The sequence below is a fragment of the Epinephelus moara genome, chromosome 3, assembly GCF_006386435.1.
Source record: "Epinephelus moara isolate mb chromosome 3, YSFRI_EMoa_1.0, whole genome shotgun sequence".
Lineage (NCBI taxonomy): Eukaryota > Metazoa > Chordata > Actinopteri > Perciformes > Serranidae > Epinephelus > Epinephelus moara.
Genome location: NC_065508.1, coordinates 7869867 through 7890863, shown reverse-complemented (window position 1 = coordinate 7890863; position 20997 = coordinate 7869867). Strand labels below are relative to the sequence as shown.

The 20997-nt window shown below is 40.7% G+C and overlaps 2 protein-coding genes across 2 annotated transcripts; one reads left to right on the top strand and one right to left on the bottom strand.

Moving 5' to 3' along the window:
* Positions 1 to 5742: 5742 nt before the first annotated feature.
* Positions 5743 to 8025, bottom strand: LOC126387897 (uncharacterized). The gene is made up of 4 exons (XM_050040648.1): positions 7868 to 8025; positions 6637 to 6936; positions 6094 to 6225; positions 5743 to 5863 (listed from the first exon to the last, which is right to left on the bottom strand). The coding sequence occupies exons 1-4, from the start codon at positions 7956 to 7958 to the stop codon at positions 5754 to 5756; spliced, it is 633 nt and encodes a 210-aa protein (XP_049896605.1). The 5' UTR covers positions 7959 to 8025; the 3' UTR covers positions 5743 to 5753.
* A 6804-nt stretch (positions 8026 to 14829) lies between these two features.
* On the top strand, positions 14830 to 16230 carry LOC126388084 (paraneoplastic antigen Ma1 homolog). Its single transcript, XM_050040976.1, has 2 exons — positions 14830 to 14839; positions 14915 to 16230. The coding sequence occupies exons 1-2, from the start codon at positions 14830 to 14832 to the stop codon at positions 16228 to 16230; spliced, it is 1326 nt and encodes a 441-aa protein (XP_049896933.1).
* Positions 16231 to 20997: the final 4767 nt, after the last annotated feature.

Genomic DNA, 20997 nt, shown 5'->3' with positions numbered 1-20997 from the left:
TATATATATATATATGTATATATACACACACACACATATATATGTATATATATATAAAAAAAACTGTCACACTAAACACGTTTTCCAAACAAATACAACATGCTTAATTAACACGTTAATAGCGCCAGCCGATGGTATTTTATATTGTATAAATTAGCCTAGCGACGAGTGGAGATTTCCTCTGCTCATATGAAGCCAGGATAAATCGCACACAAGACTTAAAATGCTATTTTAGTGGAAGTTTTACTGTCTCCACAATTTATCATTTCTTATCTATGAAATACAAGTAAATACAAGCTTTGTTTCCACTGAGGGAAATGGTGTCAGTATACAGAAACAGACAGGAGGACTGCGTCACCGCGGCGCTGAGCGTTAGGGTGGGCGAGTTCAACATTGTGTAAACAATGGGGTGTTTTGAAAACACCCCCGTTTTCACAGGTAACTTAGCCTGTCCCTCCTGCTGCAGGAAATAATGGATTTATCCTGGAGAGCTGTTGATGTAGCACTTTTCTCCTTATGAAAGTAACACTGTGATTATTCGACCAATGAGAATTTGGTGGGACGAGAGCATATCAACCAAATAATTGACCAGTCGACCAGGAGACTACAGCCCTAGTGTGTGTGTGTGTGTGTATATATATATATATATATATATATATATATATATATTTATATGATACTGCAAAGAAATAAGCTCTTCCTGCCTCTCAACACCTAACCATATACTGTATGTTGGCTTTAACTGAAAGGAAATAACACCTTAGATATGATAAGATCAACCCTTTCGATAGGGTCTGTGAGAAACCACAACTTTTTCTATTCTCAGTCTCTGCTTCGGCCACAGTTCCTACCATTGTGTTTGCATGTTTAATGGCAAAGAAAGACTGAAAGGTCAAAGATTGAAAGAAAGATAACGAGAGCGTAAGAGAGAGAGAGATGGTCATGCTGTGGTAGACTGATGGATCTGGTCGGAGAATCAACGTAGTGAAGACAAAACACGCTTTAGTAATTTCAGCCATGACTTGATGCTCCATTCACCAAATAAGGACGGGTCATATGTCCAGGTGTGCATTACGTCTGGCAGAGTTCACATGTAGCCCATGTGAACTGTCACAGTTGGCCTCATGACATGACATGAGTTTCTGCAATGTGAAGTTATTGAGTGGGACAGAGAACCTTTTCTGTTTGATATTTGAACTTTTGCACTGTCTTATCCAATGATCAATTTCTCTGTCTTGTCAGCAATATGCAGAAATGTATTTGTGACATCCACTTGTGAATGTCATGAAGGCAATATATTTGTTGCATCACATTTTAAATAGATCTGAGTATCATCTGCGTACAAATAGAAACTAACTCATGTCTGTGTAGATGTCTAAGATGGCCAAGAGGGATCTTGGAAATTGAAAAGAGAATTGGACCTAGCACTGACCCCTGGGGCACCCCACAGTGGACTTCTGTTGCATTAGGTATGACGTTGGCCACGCAAAAATGCCTGCCTGTTAGGTTTCACCTAAACCATTTTAGAGCCGTGCTATTGATGCCTGCCCAGGTCTGGAGACGGTCCAAAAGGACATCATGGTCAGTAGGAGGACAAGAATGGACCTTAAGAAACCTTAAGAAGTGCAATTTCAATGTTGTTGTTGTTTTTTTAAACCAGACTGATTTTTTTGATATTATTGTCATAAATAAAAGCTAGCAGCTTTGATCCACTACACTCTTGCTATAATCTTTAATAAAAAATGGGAGCTTAGAAATGGGCCTAAAATTATTAGGATCAGAGGACTCAAGACAGTCTTTTTAAAGAAGGTTGAACCAGGGCAGAAAAAAAACTGAAAAAAAACTTCCTTACAAGGAGAATAACTTAAGGACAGGTTGAGGGTTTCATCTTCGTTACCAGATCAGCTAGAGAGGTCAACGAAATAGAAGCAAATGAATAGAAGGAATGCACTAAATAGTCAATGATACACTGACTAGATAAATACCTCATACAAGCCCACTTCTAAAAATCCGAACTATACTAAAGCTCTCTGGTAGTACCTGAAGAGAATAGTGTACATCCTCCACTTCTTAAAAGATTATTGTCTAGTTAAATGTACAGACTTTTGGCTCCATCTTGTGGTCAAAAACAATCCCTACATTGCTTGTAGTTTGTATATAAAGGTCTCTGGTAGTGCTGGAGAGAACAGTATACATCCTGCAGATGTCTCTCATGAGCTACTCTTTTTAAATGTTAAATCACTGACTAATAACAAACCAAAGCTAAAACAGTTATGTTTTTCTTTGTCTTGAGGAAAAAAGGATAGTGTGAACATGTAATTTTAAATCATATCAACATGTTAATAAAAAAATCCAAATTATTAAAAAAATAATTTAAAAGATTTTATTTTTTTCCCACAATGCTGCACATAAGTAACTCTAAGGAAATTTACAAATTGAAAGTATACCTGAAGGGTTCAAAGAGCACCCTTAAAAAACACAAAAGCCATTTACTATATTGTATGTACTTTATAATGGTAGCCCAAAGGCGAGGGAATAGGAAGTAAGGTGCTTACTGTGAAACAGTCCAGTACAATATAGATATGGTAACTAAAGTCACTAAACAACTGTGTACTACTGAAGGGATGTCTTCGTGAATACTGAGCAATATCCTGAAACAGGTGGCATTAACATGCTTGCATTTGAAAATTATTAATTTGTTTCTACATGTAAGTTAAAGGCTGGCTCATGTTTAATGTAATAGGAGAAAGCCATGTTGTGTTCTGATCCGAGTCTCATTTTCTTGGATTCTTCATCACTAAAACATTTCAGTCAACAGTTTACAGAATTGCCTGAGAGACGAAATGTATCGGACATTGATAATCCTTCACAATGAGCATAGTTGTCTTCTTTATTTTTTCAGGTTGGAAAATGTGTTTTTGCATGACTGTGTAGTGTTATACATGGAGTCAGCTGGGATATATAAGGGTCACTTTTGTTTTTGTTTCCAGGAAGTTCAAATATGTCCTTACAAAAGGTTTTATTGGTACACATAGTGATTACATCTAGTGATACATATAATGTTACACAGACAGAAACACTGTGAACACACACATGCAGCCTGTAGTCAATAGGAAACTGGACGCAGAATGGAGGGAGAAGTTGGAAGTTTATGCAGCGGAGACAGTTGTTTCAAATGTGTAGTCACTACTTGTCGAAAGTTATCATTGACTTTTAACAGCAAAATTTATGTGTGCACTAAACTGTTTATCTTTTGTTACATAGATTTTGTTCTCATGACTGTGACATGCAGCACTCTGTCGCTGTCATAAGTATGAGATGTACATGGCTACTAGAAGTCGTGGTAACGTACTTTGAGCACCTGATTTTAGTGCATAGAAGGCAGAACATCACATCTCTTTAAGAGAGATGCATCTGTAGCTGGTGACAGGAAATTTGGTCACGAACCATGCAGCGTGTAAGGTGGAAGTGAAATTGTGAATAGTCTATGCACGGGTGCTCCAGCAAACCACACTGCTGTGGTTTGGTCACCTTTTCACCCCACTTGAGTTTGTATGACCCTGCCTCTTGTAAATCACCAATAATTTATTCTTCCAAGCACATTTTGTAATGTGCCGCCTGGATTATGTCCCTTACAAATACTTTTTTAGTACAGGAAGTGCTACATTTATGTACTGCTTGGATTTTGTAGGCAGGACTTTGACACTCATAACAGAATTCACATTGTACACATTAATGAACACATTGTGTCCCTTGCTTCAAGTCACTTGAACTTTTAACTACATTAATCATACTTTTGTTGCTACCCACATATATTTTAGGAAAGCAAATTAGATTCATTGACTGTGAACATTTTGCAGATGTATTTAGTATTTACATTTTTTGTGTGTTTGGTTTGCAGGCCTGTCAGTTTAAACCACAGGTTATTTCCTTTCAGTGTTTCTGCCTCAGGTAGCAGGAGTCGGTTTGGTGTTTGTGTTTAACTGCAAAGAAAGAATAAGAGATCAAAGAAAATAGAGGGACAGAGATGTGGTCATACTGTGGTGGACTGATGTGTGTGATAGGAGAATCAGCACAGCAAAGACTAACAAATTATCTATCTATCCATCCATCTCTCCATCCATCTATCCATCCACCATTAAAAAAAACCCAGATAAGAGCACCATGCTCTTTTACTAGGGTATCAGTCCTTAATTAGCTTGTTAGGGTTATGGTTTGTTTACAGTCATCAGTAGGAAAGGCCAGGTGATGCAAATTTCAGAGCTCCCCCATGGGCTCCTCTAAACAGCTGCTCAGCACTCCGAAAACTAAAATGATTGATGCCCACAAAGCATGAGGAGGCTATAAGAAGGTAGAAAAGTGTTTTAAGGTAGCTGTTTCCTCAGTGCGTAATGTAATTAAGAAATGGGAGTTAACAGGAACTTTTGAGGTCAAGTTGAGGTCTGGAAGACCTAGAAAACTTTCCGAGAGAGATGCTTGTAGGATTGCTTAAAAGGCAAATCAAAACCAAAGTTTGACTGCAAAAGACCTGCAGGAAGATTTAGCAGACTGGAGGGCTGGTGCACTGTTCTAGTGTGCAGTGACACCTGTACAAGTATGGTTTTCATGGAAGAGTCATCCGAGGAAAACCATTCCTGTGTCGTCACCACAGAATTCAGTGCCAGACATGTGCAAAGGAACATATAAACAAGCCTGATGGTTTTTGGAAACAAGTCCTGTGGACTGATAAGTTAAAATAGAACTTTTTGGACGCAATAAGCAAAGGTGTGCTTGAAGAATAAAGGGTGCAGAATTTCATGAAAAGAACACCTGTTAAACACGGGGGTGGATTGATCATGCTTTGGGCTTGTGTTGTAGGCAGCGGCACGGGGAACATTTCACGGATAGCGGGACAGTTTGATTCAGTTAAATTCCAAGCAAATTTGTAAAAAAAAAAAAAGCTGAAAATGAAGAGAAGATGGCTTCTACAACAAGATAATGATTCTAAACACATCTCAAAATCTACAGTGGACTAAGTCAAGAGGTGCAAGATTTTTCCATGGCCCTCTTAGTCCCCTGATCTAAACATCATTGAAAATCTGTGGATAGACCTCAAAACAGTACAAGAGTCTCACAGAACTAGAAGCCTTTTGCAATGAAGAATAGGCAAATTGAACTGAATGACTCTTAGCAGGCTACAAAAAGCATTTAGAAGCTGTGATACTTGCCAAAGGAGGCACTGCTAAGGACTGACCTTGCAGGTGCCCAAACAAACCTTTTTTGTTATTTTGAAACTGTAAAAGATGGAAATAAATAGTAATCCTACTTAAGATATTGGAGAACTGTTTTATTGTTTAACTATTTGCCTTGTGGAAATCAGGTCATCCTTTACTTATTAAGCTATTCACAATAAACCAAATTTTGATCAGGAGCGCCCAAACTTTTGCAGGCCGCTGTATGTCTCAGAAATTGTCTATCATGCCACACAATTACAAGGCAGAAAATAAAATCACATTAAGGCATTTTTAAGTTTGAGATGCAAATGCATCAATGTTAAAAACAACTTCAAAATTTCACAAATGGCTCAAAAATCAAGAGGAAAAAAAGATGTAGCCTATGGTGTAATATAGCAAGTATCCTAATCACACATACACACAAAATAACAATTCAATCTGGATTTTCAAGACACAAAAACAATGATCCCTGATCACATTTTTTTTATCTCAAAGATAGGTAATGTTCCTACGAATGGAAAAGATAGGGCTGGTGCTTGATTATGTTTGAGGAGAAAAATACGTTTCATCCTCTTGTGAGTTGGGTCTGGTTTTCCTTGTATTCTTTATTATTCTAACATGTGCGTAGATAACTTCATCTTCAGCGTTATCTGGAAAAATAAAAAACAGACATGAAATCATGTAACCTATCACAGATGACACCATGTCTACTTTTTAACCTTGAAACTATTTAAATGGTATTAAATGAATGTAATGCAGTATCTATCGGAAATGCAGAAAAAAAATCATTCAGAATCTACAGTACAGAATTATGACAATCTAACTTAATGTCAGTTTGGTCCTTATTGAGACGGATGTAATGAGAAGGTATTTTACTCACCGTCATTAACAGTTGTGGGTCTGGGTTGGTTACAAGGTTTTAGTACTCTAAGACACGGCGCCACAAGGAGAAGGAGAGCAACGACACCAGCTGCGACAGCCACAGTCACAACAGGGGAGGAAGAAACTAAATCTAGAAAACACAAATTTCAAACCAAATGGAATATTATTATGACACTGACTTGAGAGTTTCAGAGCTACCAAGGTCTTTCTTAAATATTTCTTGTCCATTCATTTTTCTTTCATCGAGTTTTTGATATGAAGCAGTGGATGACAAATTCTTTTTAAAAACCATAATAATTACATTGTAATAAGACAGAAGACGAAGAAGTTTAAGATTTCAGGTGGATACTTCCACTCACAAGACTTATGTGATGTACAGTATCAGATAGCAAAAAAATCTGACACTATTAATTATGTCAACCTTTTATTCTACTTCAATTAAGCCAAACCTTCCCATGCAGTCAGAAAATAAGTGAATACGTGTGAAATAGTTGTGAGCTGATATTTAGAAAAGAAAACAAACATCCTTTTAACACTGTACCTTTGCAGCTTCTCAGGTGAATAACTGTTTCATCTCTGCTAACGTTGTTTGAAACACGACACGTCAAGTTTCCTGTCAGCTGACCGTTTAGGCTGATGGTAACATTTGAATTACTGGATTTGATTTGTTTAGCTGTACTATTAGCCAGTGACTCCATGTTTGCTGTACTGTTGCTTGGGGACTGGCTAAGAGTATCCAAAGTTAGAATTAATTCCACCGCGTCTCCCTCAGAGGAGCAGCTGATGCTCATCTGTTCTGGTGACGAACACGTCTGAGAAACAGCTGGCTTTGACACTGGAGCTGGAAGACAAACAGAGAGTAACATAAAAAGTGTCTACAGTACAAAATGCAAAGTAGAATCCACTACGAACTTTGTTAACTATGGAGCCATGATCTCATCCAGTGCCTATTTTTGATAGTAAAATAAAAAACAAAAAACCTTTCCAGGGCTAAAACAATTTAGTAACTATTCAAACTTTTTCATCAGAAAGAAGGCTATGGCTATGTGTGTATAACACTTAAGAATCACACCTAACAAAAAACTGACAATGTAAATTGAAAGATTGGGTGTGTGTAACGAGATATTGCCTCAAACCCAACAGAGACAATGTACTAAGGCTAATCTGAATAAGCTTCTGAACCAGGTAATCAATATCTTCCATACCATTACCCCCAAAATCCCAAATACCCTGTAAATTAAGAAGTAGTTATCCAACAGAATTATATATAATTATTAGTTTTTCTCAGACAAGAACATTTAAACTTAGTGATAGGTCTAGTTTTGTGACTATGACAGTTTGACCATCCCTGACAGGCTTACAGATACGCTAGCAAGATGTCGAAAAAGTCAAGTGTCTGGAATAGTTTTAAAATGTACCAAGATGACCCAAAACTGATACTGTGGGCAGCCCTAAAACATACTTTGATCAGCCTTTGTGTCAGATATGTAATGTTACCTTAACACTGAGGTTAGAGTTACATGATAGTGAAATAATCAGTGATGAAACATGAAATAATTATCTAGTGAAGAGCATTTTGCATCAGCATGTTTAGCTTTATAAATTAAAGACACCTTATTTAGAGGTGCCTACATATTTAACATAGAAATGTCTATGGTGAAGAATATTAGCAAAGTTTAAAAGGTCTGGTTTAATTCTTGTATCAAATAAAGCAGATATTTTTTCATCCACAGTTGGAATCAGACACATTTTTTTTACGTTTTTCAACCCACCTTGTATTACTAGATGCACATTCACTTTTTTCAATAAAACCCCATCAGATCCAAATTCTTCCAGCATATAGTTTCCAGTGTGTCTCTTCATTGCTTTTCCCAGTTTGATTGTTCCATTGTTGAAGAGTGCAGACTGATTCAGGTATTCTTCATGCAGAGTCACTATCCGATGTTTTACTTTTTTCAAAATGATATGTTTATCATCCTTTATTAATGTAATATCTGTATTAGATGTGTTTGACAGTTGAAAAATCAACAGCTGTCCCACTGCTCCAAAACACATCTGAGCTCCAGTACCTTCTGAGAAATTACATATGATAGATCCTAAAAAAAAAAAATAAATAAAATAAAATTAATGAAGTGCTGTAAAACACATTCATGTCATTACAGCAGGGAAAAGGAAATGATACAAGACCATTCAACATTTATTATGATATCATTATGTTTCACTGCCAAAGTTATATTTTTCTGTAAATCTAAATTTAGCTGCATTCCTCAGTGATTGTCTCTGTAAACTTTTCTGCCTTAATTCTGTTAAAAAAACAAACAGTTTTCTACTGAGTTATTGTCTATACACTGAGTGTAAGAAATATGTTAGGACCGTTAACTGCACAAATACCTGTCGCCAGAGCTGCTGTTGTCAGAGCGGTGAAGATCATGCTGATGGAAATCATTCTTTTTCTGATGTGACACAAAAATCTCACATTATTTCTATTTTAAATATATCTATCTACTGTAAAATTACAAATTGTGTTCATAATTAGTTTGAAGTTAAAAACACCATTTTAATAAATTATAGTAAACAATATGACTAGCACATATTGACTGTTTTAGAAAACTGATAAGAGTTAACAGGGTTCAACGCTAAGGTTTTTTTTCACTTGCCCAGTCGGGCAAGTTGGTCAGAGATCTACTTGCCCGAAGTCAGTTTTTACTTGCCCTATAAAAATTGTTTAATTTAAGCGGCTATCAATTAACAAAGACTGCAGTTATTTTTATGTTATGTAATCTTTATTCACACTGTATTTATTAATTAAAACAACATATGTCATGTATTGTAGCTTAATTCCTACACAAAAATGACAGTGTCAGGGCTTAAAGTGAAAAATTTGTCAATCGTTCTCCGTCTATAATTTTGCGCCCTACTTGAGCCATGCCCACCTCTATTTATTTTTCACCCCTCTCTCCAGTTCTGCTGTATTAACACCGGGTTTAATATATTTTGCTTCCATCTCTCTGCCCTGCTCTACTCTACTTCAACGCTACTTAGCTCTCTCTCTACTCTACCAGTAGACTACCACATCCACCTGTTGCACAAAACGCACACAGCAGTGTTTCCCCTAGGATGGAGTTGTAGCAGCGGAGGTGAAGCACACACATGAAAAATAATTTTCACATGCGTGAAACTTTTTTGTATGCTTGCAAAGCACAGCCTGCTGGGATGTTTCTATGTATCTACTGGCACCAGAAGGGCTCTTTAGGACTAAGTACATACAGTACATGTGTGCACAGTATGAGCAGGTGAAATGTCTGTCTAGCTTACATATGAGGTGTCTCAAGATTTAGGAACATACAATTGTATTGAATATAATAAAAGTAAAAAGTCACTTGACATGCTGCTGTTTTGTGATATGACCTATTTAAGTGCTGGAAGTTGTTATTTACGTGACAACGCCTGAACGCAACACAAGCTCAGCATGAGTGCCGTGTTTGTCTGTGCGTAACAGCAGTCTGTTGATGGTTATTTACACACTGACCATTTCAATAACTTTGTCAGCTGACAAACTGCACCGGACTCGGGGTCAGGTTTGGTCAGGAAAATGCGGCCCGAGCCACACACCACACTCTGCTCACCTGTGTGTGTGGCGGAACTCCGCCGTGCACGATACAGAGAGCAGAGGAGAATTGTTAACGCGTGACCATGTAGAGACAGAAATGACACGATGACATAACACCATAAATAGTATATTGTTATGTTATTATATGAAGTGCCCGTCGCGCAAAATAGTATCAGTGGGGGCTGTGGGCAGGACATTGTTACACAGCGTGTGCCTGTGACTTCAGGCAGAGAGACCGCTGCATCAGAGCCGAAGGAGCACGTTTTAAAATACATTTATTTTATCAATTAGTTATTAACTTTTACTATTTTTAGCAACTTGCCCAATCGGGCAAGTGAGTTGTTAGTTTACATGCCCGACCTTGAGTTTTACTTGCCCCGGGCAATCGGGCAATCCTTATTGTTGAGCCCTGGTTAATAAGCTCTTAAACAAAATCAGTTTCTACAAATGCTAAAAAATATTACAACGTTGTTGCTCATTTTATATAACTTTAGCACAAGATTAGATTTAAACTGTCACTCACCGTCTTCACAGAGGTGCGATGTCTTCCTGGCTGTTAGGCTGACTTGTGAATTTTCCTCTGACAGAAGGCTGGTTTTTGCTCTTGTTGTCTGATTGTTGTATTGTGACAACACAGGAAGTGGTAAGTGTCGTCAGCCACAACTCACCAGCACACAAAGTGAGCATCTTATATCTGGCAGTGCTCAGATATAGACGCAAACTGTGGCTTCTCAGACTTGAAACAATGTGCTGCAAGTCTTTGTTGTAGATTTTCTACCGTCTTCAAATTTCTGAGTTCTCATTGCTGTGTGAGAAGTTGAACATTTTCTGCTTTTATTTATTTTCATGCCTCTGCACTGGTGATAGCGTTGGCCAGGCCCAGAGACTTTGTATTTTTTGGGTTTTCTGTCCATCCGTTTCTTGTGAACGCGATATCTCAAGTATGCCTTGAGGGAATTTCTTCAAAATTTCCATTTTGAGTCAGAGATGAACTGAGTAGATTTTGATGGTCAAAGGTCAAGGTCACTGTGATCTTGCATGTCTCATTCTCGTGAATGCAGTATCTTCAGAAAAACACCTTCACCCACACGTCTGTTTAGATAAAATGATAAAAAGATGACTTTATCCGAATGCTCAACCCTCAACTTCATGTTGTCATCATAATGTTCCCCAGAAACACTTCTCTAGCCATTATTCCATGTCATAACTCAGGAACAGAAGGAGAGACATTTGGTCAGATACTGAAGACTCTTGGGTGTCATCCTTGAAACTGTGCTGATTGTATACATGTTTTGTGCTGCTGGGGTGAAGATGTGTGTGAAGCATCCATGTTCTCACAGACATGAATGTAAATTATAACTGCAACTTGACTGGTTCGTTGAGGTGTACAACTGTAAGGCGGTAGTTCTTGTTAGTACTTTTAAGATGATGGCAAATAACCTTTGCTTCGAGTGCATTTTTGCAAAGCGGCCTAGTGGGACACCAAAAGAAAGTCACATACATTGTGGCAAACACACATTTTTTTCTCAGTTGTTCATACTGTCGGCAATAAAAAAAAAAATTTCATTTTTGTAAAGCTGTATTGAAATACATAAGACTTGATCATTTAAGTTGCTGGAATGTGCCAGTATTTCTATTCAAATATACAGGTTTTTAGGTCACCACACATATGTAGATACAGACATAAATATAGTAGAGACAAGCTGCTTTTTATAACAGATCAAGTTATAAGCAGATATAAGAACGTTTTAAGTGTTTCTTAACGTACACTATCTTTAGCAATTACAGCTTATCATCTGAAGACATAGATTATATAATTACAAGTTCTGTCATATTGTCAGTTTTGTCTGTTTATGTACTAGCATCCAGTCATGCCTCACAGGAAGAGTTGTATTTGTTGACCTTTATACCAGTAAACTCTTAAAAATACATCATATCTGTTTTGGAAATGTCACTTAAAACTCCTCTAAAGACATAATTAATTTAATTACACCTGTGTCCTACTATATTGTTGGAGGGATGAGGGGTTGGGGCACAACATGTACATAGTGCACTTTGATTGAGTTTGGCCACTGAGCTACTTCATGACCAGGTTGTGGTGACATGCTGAATATTAGCAGCTCTGTGAAACTGTGTAGTAGTTCATGCAGGTTTTAAGGTTCTCAGCACAACAGTCCCTCTACAAATACTGCACTGCGAATAGTCGAGGGAAAATTTGGCTGTCACCGAGCGTCTGTTGGCCTAGTCTTTGAGTTGTGTCCTGCACCACTGCACCACACGCGTTGGCCCTTGTCGGCTTTTTTAGCATCATTTTTTTTTTTAGACGGTGGAGCCCATCAGTGAATATAATCACTCTGATTGGCAGTTCAGCTCAGCACACAAGAAGAGCAATGGAAGTTAGGAAAGTGAACAAATGGCTAAAATCAAGAGGGAGTGAGATCAAGACAAACTTGCTACATAAGGTAAGGTTATTTGTCTTTAGCCGTTGAGCTCTTAAGCAGAAACATGTTGTGATGATTGTGGTATTGTTCACTAGTGCACAATAACTATGCTTTGTTCTTTCAACACTGGATTGTGTTGTTAAGGTGTTAACTGGCTAACCACTGTCATGAAGGTCTTCCTGTTTCCCTTTTTAGATGAGGATTATAAGATACTGCTTTCTGCTGCTGTGAAGTGTTATTTCCTCTCACACAGGCAGACAGCGTACTTGCTGGTTGGCCCAAGGCTGTAGTTAATGCAGTGTGTTCATGTGCAAATTTTGGCCAAGACATAGTTTGACTTGAGGTGACGTGACAGTCGACTCTGGCTTGACTCGATTTGGTGTGTTTGGGCCTTTAAATATCTGTCCCTGGCTATACTAACTTGTATCTGTGCAGAGTTTGTTACTAGAGAGGTGTTTTCATATTCCTCTACTGAAGGAGGCGATGTCTGTGCATTTCCCTAAAGTCTGAGATTCAGACATACACCGGGCAGGCTAGATCAGATACGTCACAAATTAGAAAGCCAATCGCTGTCTAATATGCAAACTCCCGCAATGCAACCTGAAACCTCCAGCACAGAGTAGACTCATTTCAAAACTCATTCAAATCTCAGTCAAATGGAATATATCTGTGGTAAACTTTGATTAGACCTATGGTAGCTAACCCTTTACTAAATGTTGTAGGTCATTACAACCCATGACTACAACACACATTTTGCTAATATGCACATACAGTTTGTGACCTTATTCTTAAATGCCTTGCAAAAAGTGCCAAAAACTAAGTCACATTTAAACTTTATAGAATAATGGAAATGGATTCATTTCATTGTTGTCCCAGTTGCTGTCTTTTATACACTGACTTCAGCTCACATTATTTTAAAAATTTGAGCTTTTTTATGCTTCAAGTCCCACAGCCATTTAAAATGATCCACCTTTGATATCAGTGCTTATATATATGTAGGGTTCTCTAAAAATGAGTAAAAAAACATTCATTTTCTATTTTACTGTGTTTCTGTAATCTGAGTGATGGTAAAAATATGCGGATTCTGCCTTTATATTGCTTTTAAAACACAGAGTAAGGTAGGACTTCATTTCCCAGAATCCTCTGGTTTTTCGGGTTTTCCGATAGTCCTGTTAAAATAAATATTGTTCATATATTAACTCTGTAATTCATGTTTTATAATGTTTAAAAGTATTCTCTGGTCGATAAAAATTATAGAGGTTAGGTTTTGTGTGTTTTAATAAAAAGACTAGAGTTTTCTCCAGGAGGAAGTATCCCAGACTCCACCGGGACAGTGAAGGGGTTGGCGGCACTTTCCTCATCGCCAGAGGCAGAGAGAGCTAAGTCGATGTTTGGAGACTCGAACTAAAAGTTGGCCCAGATATTGCACTGCCCAGAGAGACTGTAACCGGCCACAGTACTCTTTTCACATATCTCAGTCGAGTGTGAGTAGTTTACCCAACGGTGATGTTTACGAGCCGCGCTAGCATGGACTCCGCTACTAGCTCGTGCTGAGCGTTAGCTCAGTGACAGAGGACTAGGCGACTTCACCGAACGGACACGAGGAAGTCTACACGGACATTCGTGCGCGCGGGAGGACGGTGACGACGGAGCAGACGGAGCGGACGAGGTGACAGCAGGGAACGAGGACGCGTCGCAGGTAGCTGGAGCTACGGGACTCGGCGGGAGCTGTCTGGACATCGCTCTACGGCCTGGCTGGCTGCACCGCCATGTTGCTTCTACAGTGCGAGGTCGCGTGAGTACTTGACATTGGAACGGAACCGAGTGAAGGATACAGGCACCGGACTGTGTTAAAGCAGACTGTGTGAACTGTCCCGGGTTTCTAAAGGTTAAGTTCTTTCACTGGATAAAACTTCATGTGCACCAACTCTTCAAAGGGGCCCCAACGGTTAGGAAGATTAACCAAGCGCTTGGGTTAGACTTTTACTGGTACCATTATCAGTTATGTGAACTGTGAAAAATATTGTTGGGTACAGGTGTGAGTACTGGTTATTGTGTTTAAATACACAAAGCACTGTTTTGATATTTCTATGCATTTGGGTTCTTGAGTGAGCATTCCATAGGTGAATACAGTTAAAAGAGTTAAAATACAGGAAGGGTTTTGTTTATTATTTTTTTTATTTGTTTATTTCATTCTTGAAGCGTTCATTCATTTAAAGGTACAACTCCAAAGAACTAAAGAGAATGTTTAATAAATAAATGTTTGTGTTTTACCTTTACCTATGGTCGTTTAACATTCTTTTGGAGTAAACTGTATTTCTGAGGGCTTACGTATTTTTGCTAGTGCTCACGTAGCATAGTAAGTTTTCAGTGGAGGCACCGCGCTAAATATCTTCCTCTTCTCATCCTATTGATAGAGTCCCTTTTATTTAAAGCAGTAGAGAAGAACCCCAGCAAATTCACCAACTTTAGCTGAGAACCTAGGACCTGTTTAATCTGTTTGAGTGTGACCTCAGTGTAAATTATAGACACTAAGGGAAAAAAGGGGTTACATTTTGGAGGCACCGCTGGGATTGTTTTTTTTCTACCTCTACAAGGGACAGTGTAACATTGAGTTTCCTACTGCAAGATTTTTTTTTTTGTGTTTGTGACATTATAGTCAAGTGCTTGCAGTGTTTCAAACATGGAGCTCAGTAAGGCTGTGGAATAGAGCCAAGAAGCGAATATCAGTTTCTCCCGTGCCATTGTATTGAGTAATGTTCCCATAGATGAAGTGGATGATACCATTGTGAAAGTGTTGGACACCGTGAAGGTTTTTGGCCGCACTAGGATTTGTGGACGGCGTGGAGACACCACTGGTCTCAAGCTGTTCATACTAGTTGAGACTAGAAGTGACATTGACCCTGATAGTGTACCCCCTGAAATAGGCATTGATGGAGAAGCAGGGCCCTGGACTGTGCACTTAGTTCAGAGTCTTGTTGTTGCACGTCCTGATGCAGACTTTCAGGCAAAGTTATTGGCCCTACTCCACCAAGAGGGTAAAACCCTGGAGGACATTAGGTCCATTGTGTCTGACGAACCACCTCCAAAACCAGATCTGAACACAGATTTAGTGAATGCTATTGGCAGGCTGGTTGACAAGTGTTGTCAGGGACCCGCTGATGGTCCTGGTTACAGAAAGCTGAGGTTGTTTTCTGGTTTGAAACCTGTTCCCGCAGGTGAAGAGGAATATGATGCCTGGATGGAGCAGGCCACTCAAATGATAAGTGAGTGGCAGTGTAGTGACGCAGCTAAGAAGCAGCGCATTGTTGAGAGTTTGAAGGGACCTGCTGCTGACATTGTTAGGTTCCTGAAGGTCAGTAATCCCTCTGCTACCGCCACAGACTACTTAGTTGCACTGGAGACAGCCTATGGTACTACAGAGAGTGGGCCAGACCTCATGGCGAAGTTCAGGCACACTTATCAAGAAGAAGGAGAAAAATTGTCTGCCTTCCTATACCGGCTGGATAAGCTACTCCATCGAGCATTACTGAAAGGTGGCGTTGAGTCTGCAGGCATGAACAGAGCACGGATGGAGCAGCTGGTTAAAGGTGCGTGGACCACTGACATGGTTGCTTTACGTGTTAGAATGAGCCACTCTCTGCAGAACCCCCCCTCTTTTTCCCAACTGATGAAAGAAGTGAGAGAAGAGGAGAACTGGATCAGTGGTCGAGAGAGTGTGAAAACAACAGCTAAAGTTAACACGTCAATTGTTCCTGATGCATCCACAGTTTCTGGACTGGATAGTCTGAAACGAGAAGTCAAAGAGCTGTCTTCACAGGTGTCTAGACTACTGAGCGTAGCTACTGTGACTTCTAGCCCTGACGTGTCAAAGACCCAGATGCGTGTGTCAGAGGTTGCTACTCAGAGTGCCCCACCTAAAGTCAAAACCTCTAAGTCCCCCACATCAGACATCTTTTGTTACAAGTGTGGTGAAGACGGGCATGCAAGGAGAGAATGCCAAGGCTCTGAGGACCTGAGAAAAGTAAATCAAAAACTGATGAGAATGCACAAGAAACAGGGAAACTCTGCAGGAGCTCGGTGAAGGAACGGTGCGGGGCTCCAGAGGAAATTCGTTCCACCAACTGTTCATCTGCCGCAACCTCCAACCTGCCACAAGGTTTGGTAGGACCAACCTCTGTCGTACCTGTGTTGATAGAGGGAGTGTATGCAAAAGCATTGTTAGATAGTGGGTCACAAGTCACTATTTTGTACAGGAGCTTTTACAACACTTACTTGAAACATTTAACAATGCAGCCTGTTGAGAACCTTGAGATTTGGGGGTTAAGTTCTCACGAATACCCTTACGATGGCTACCTACCACTCAGGCTTGAGTTCACTGAAAGTGTGGCTGGCGTCCCCCAGACTGTTGACACATTGGCTTTGGTGTGTCCAGACCCTGTAAAAGATGAAGGCATAGCCCTCCTTGTAGGCACAAACACCAGCCTAGTGAGACAGTTGTTTGACTCCTGTAAACAGGAAGCCGGTGACAGATTTTTGAGCACCCTGAGCATTCACCCAGTAATCAGAGACGCTTATCAGTCACTCGCCCACACACGTGTTTCACCAGATGAGACTGACAAACATGGAACTGTGTGGTTCATGCAGCATAGGCCACTGATTCTTAAGCCGGGAAAACAGTTACATGTTACTGGCTTAGCCAAGTTCCCTGGTGAATTCAATGACAAGTTAGCACTTGTAGAGCAGCCTGAAGACACTTCAGATGATAAGCTCCAGGTGAGGCCAGAAGTACACCCCGCATCAGTTGTGTACAGCAAACGCATCACAGTGACTCTCAGAAACACTTCAGCCGAGGAGATTGTTTTGACGCGAGGAACTCCTCTGGCTCATGTTTTTCCTGTTACGATGGTTCCACAAGTTGCCACCAGGGCAGAAAAGGAACCCCCAAACACACTCACCGTTTCCTCTTTTGACTTTGGCAATTCACCAATGCCCGAAGACGCTAAAAATCGTCTCTGCCATAAAATGTTGGAGAGGAAGGATGTCTTTTCGTGTCATGAGTGGGACGTGGGGTGTTCAAAGGGTACAAAACATGACATCAGATTAACAGACACAAAACCCTTCCGAGAAAGATCTCGGCGCTTGCCACCCGCTGATCTGGAGGATGTTCGCAAACATTTGCAGGAACTTCAAGAGAACGGCATCATCTCAGAGTCCCGCAGTCCCTACGCGTCCCCGATTGTGGTGGTTCGTAAGAAAAATGGCAAAGTGAGAATGTGTGTTGATTACAGAACTTTGAATCAACGAACTATCCCAGACCAGTATACTGTTCCCAGAGTCGAAGATGCGCTCCACTCATTGTCGGGAAGCAAATGGTTCAGTGTATTAGACTTGAGGAGCGGATACTACCAGATCCCTATGAGTGACGCCGACAAAGAAAAGACAGCCTTCATATGTCCTCTTGGCTTTTATGAATTCGAACGCATGCCTCAAGGAATCTCGGGAGCACCTGCAACATTCCAGAGAGTGATGGAACGAACCATTGGAGATATGAACTTTCTGGAAGTTCTAGTGTATCTGGATGACTTGATTGTTTTTGGCAAAACCATCGAGGAACATGAAGAGAGGTTGTTGAAAGTCCTTGACAGACTCAAAGAAGAGGGTCTAAAGCTGTCCTTGGACAAGTGCCAGTTCGGCAGAACATCAGTCACTTACGTGGGGCACATTGTGTCAAAAGATGTGATTGCCACTGATCCGTCTAAAATAGACGCTGTTGTTTCCTGGCCCAGACCCAACACAGTGACAGAGCTCAGATCTTTCTTAGGGTTTTGTGGCTACTATCGCCGTTTTGTGAGAGATTTTTCAAAGCTGTGTCGCCCCCTCAATGAGTTGCTTCAAGGGTATCCGCCCAGTTCCCGAGTAAAGACAGTGAAAGCTGGTCAGCCAGTCAACCACAAGTCCTTTTTCAAACCCTCAGAACCTTTCGGGTCCCGGTGGACTGAGCGTTGTGAAAGTGCCTTCCAAGAGCTTAAGACCCGGTTGACACAGGCACCCGTGCTAGCTTTTGCTGATCCCCAGAGAGCGTACGTGCTGCATGTTGACGCTAGCACAGATGGTCTGGGCGGCGTGTTGTATCAGCAGCACGAGGAAGGCCTGCGGCCGGTTGCGTTCATTAGCCGAAGCCTGTCACCCTCTGAAAAGAACTATCCCGCACATAAACTAGAGTTTTTAGCTCTAAAGTGGGCCGTGGTAGACAGACTACATGACTACTTGTACGGGGTGGAATTTGAAGTGAGAACTGACAACAATCCCTTGACGTATATTTTGACGTCAGCCAAACTAGATGCCACAGGGCACAGATGGTTGTCAGCATTGTCCACGTACAATTTCGGTCTCAAATACAGGCCAGGGCGAAACAACATTGACGCAGACTCACTATCCAGGCGTCCCCATCCAAGCTCGTCTGATGCTAATGAATGGCATGAGATACCTGTTCCTGGTGTCAGAGCACTTTGTCAGTCTGCCTCAACAGGCGAAGGGGCAAGCCATCTCTCTTATCCTTGTGTTGTTCAGCAGATCGGTGCTCATGTGTCCGCTTTGCCCAAAGAATTTTGTCAGACTGCAGCTGTAGTGACAGATCAACTGCCAAAGTTCAGTCCAAGTGAACTGTTAGCAGCTCAGAAAAGTGATTCCTGCATGCGAGAGGTGTTGTTTGCCTTACAGCAGTGCAAAACTGCAGATAGCATTCAGTTAGAGCATCCAGACCTCAGGCTTTTCAAGAGAGAATGGGACAAGTTGTCAGTTGAGCAGGAGCTACTGTACCGAACATTGAAGTTGTCTGATGGACGTGTCAGAAAGCAGCTTGTACTCCCTGAACAGTTTCGCAGTTTTGTTCTGAACTCGTTGCATGATCAAACTGGACATTTAGGTTGTGACAAGACCTATGCTCTAGTCCGAGACAGATTTTTCTGGCCGCGCATGAAAGCGGATGTCGACTCCCACTGTAAGACATGTGAGCGCTGCATAAAGAGGAAGACCTTGCCACAAAAAGCTGCACCATTGTCTCACATGCACAGCTCAGGTCCCCTTGATCTTGTATGCATTGATTTTTTATCCATTGAACCTGACAGCAAGAATGTGTGTAATGTGCTGGTTGTAACAGATCACTTTACGCGTTATGCGCAAGCTTTCCCTACACGTGATCAGAAAGCCATAACCGTAGCAAAAACACTGTGGGAGAGGTACTTCATTCATTATGGTCTTCCCACCCGCATACATTCAGATCAGGGGAGGGATTTCGAAAGTCAGCTGGTGAAAGAGATGTTGACAATGTTAGGTGTAAAGAAATCCCGAACTTCTCCCTACCATCCCCAAGGTGATCCACAACCGGAGAGGTTTAACCGGACACTTTTGGATATGTTAGGCACCTTGGATCCGAGTCAAAAGCAAAAGTGGAGTCAGCATGTAGCTCACCTTGTGCATGCGTATAACTGTACGCCAAACGAAGCAACTGGGTTCTCCCCATACTTTCTCATGTTTGGGAGAGAAGCAAGACTGCCCGTAGATGTTTGTTTTGGTGTGTCTGCGGATGGTACATCAACGGCTTCACATACCAAGTATGTATCCAAGATGAAAAAGGAGCTGCACGCAGCCTATCAGCTGGCTCAGAGTACCGCTGACAAGAGGAATCAAGGAAACAAAGAAAGGTATGATCAAAAAGTGAGATACCACTGTCTGAACCCTGGAGATAGAGTGCTACTCCGTAATCTGGGATTAAAAGGAAAACACAAGTTGGCGGATCGTTGGAGTGCAAATCCTTATGTTGTGGATAGCCAGATGTCGGATCTTCCAGTGTATCGACTAAAACCAGTGGATGGAAACGGACCAATCAAGGTGATGCATTGAAATCACATACTACCTTTGGGACAAGATGTTAGACTGAGTGCTGAAGACATCCCCAAGCCTGTTTGTTCTCCAAGAGCTATGAGACGAAGGAAGGCTAAAGAAAAGAGTAAAACTTCGGCTGAAGTTGTAGACCTTCTATTTGTTGAACCACAAACAGTATTGTTCTTCAGATTCAGAATCTGAGTTTGGTTGCTATTTTGAAGATGTAAATCTGGTTGAGACAGAGAAACCAGTTGCTCTAGAGTCTCATTTTGACCTACCTGAAGCAGCTGTTGCTGATGTTGAAGTAAATCAGACTGAACCTGTAGAAGACACAGAAAGAGTTCAGAGAGATGCACCCCCAGAGGTAGCAAATGAAAGTGTTGAGTCCCCGTGTGTACTCAGAAGGTCAGAGAGAGATAGGAAACCAGCAGAGAGGTTTACCTATGACACTTTAGGAGAACCCACCAGAGAAGTTGTGACTGCCCCAAAGAGTTCTGTACAGTCAGTGCATGTGGGTAGTATCTTGTTTCGTGAAAGTTACAATAGCTCACATGTGTGGTGGTGTACGCCTCAAGCTTTATGCAGAACTTGTGTGGGTTTACCAAAACTCTTGCCTTGCATTTAAAATCTTGTACCCCCAAATACTATACCTTTTTTTGTTTCATATTGAGTGTATAGGACAGCATGGGGGCATGCTGATATTTGGTGGGGGGAGTGTGTAGGGTTCTCTAAAAATGAGTAAAAAAACATTCATTTTCTATTTTACTGTGTTTCTGTAATCTGAGTGATGGTAAAAATATGCGGATTCTGCCTTTATATTGCTTTTAAAACACAGAGTAAGGTAGGACTTCATTTCCCAGAATCCTCTGGTTTTTCGGGTTTTCCGATAGTCCTGTTAAAATAAATATTGTTCATATATTAACTCTGTAATTCATGTTTTATAATGTTTAAAAGTATTCTCTGG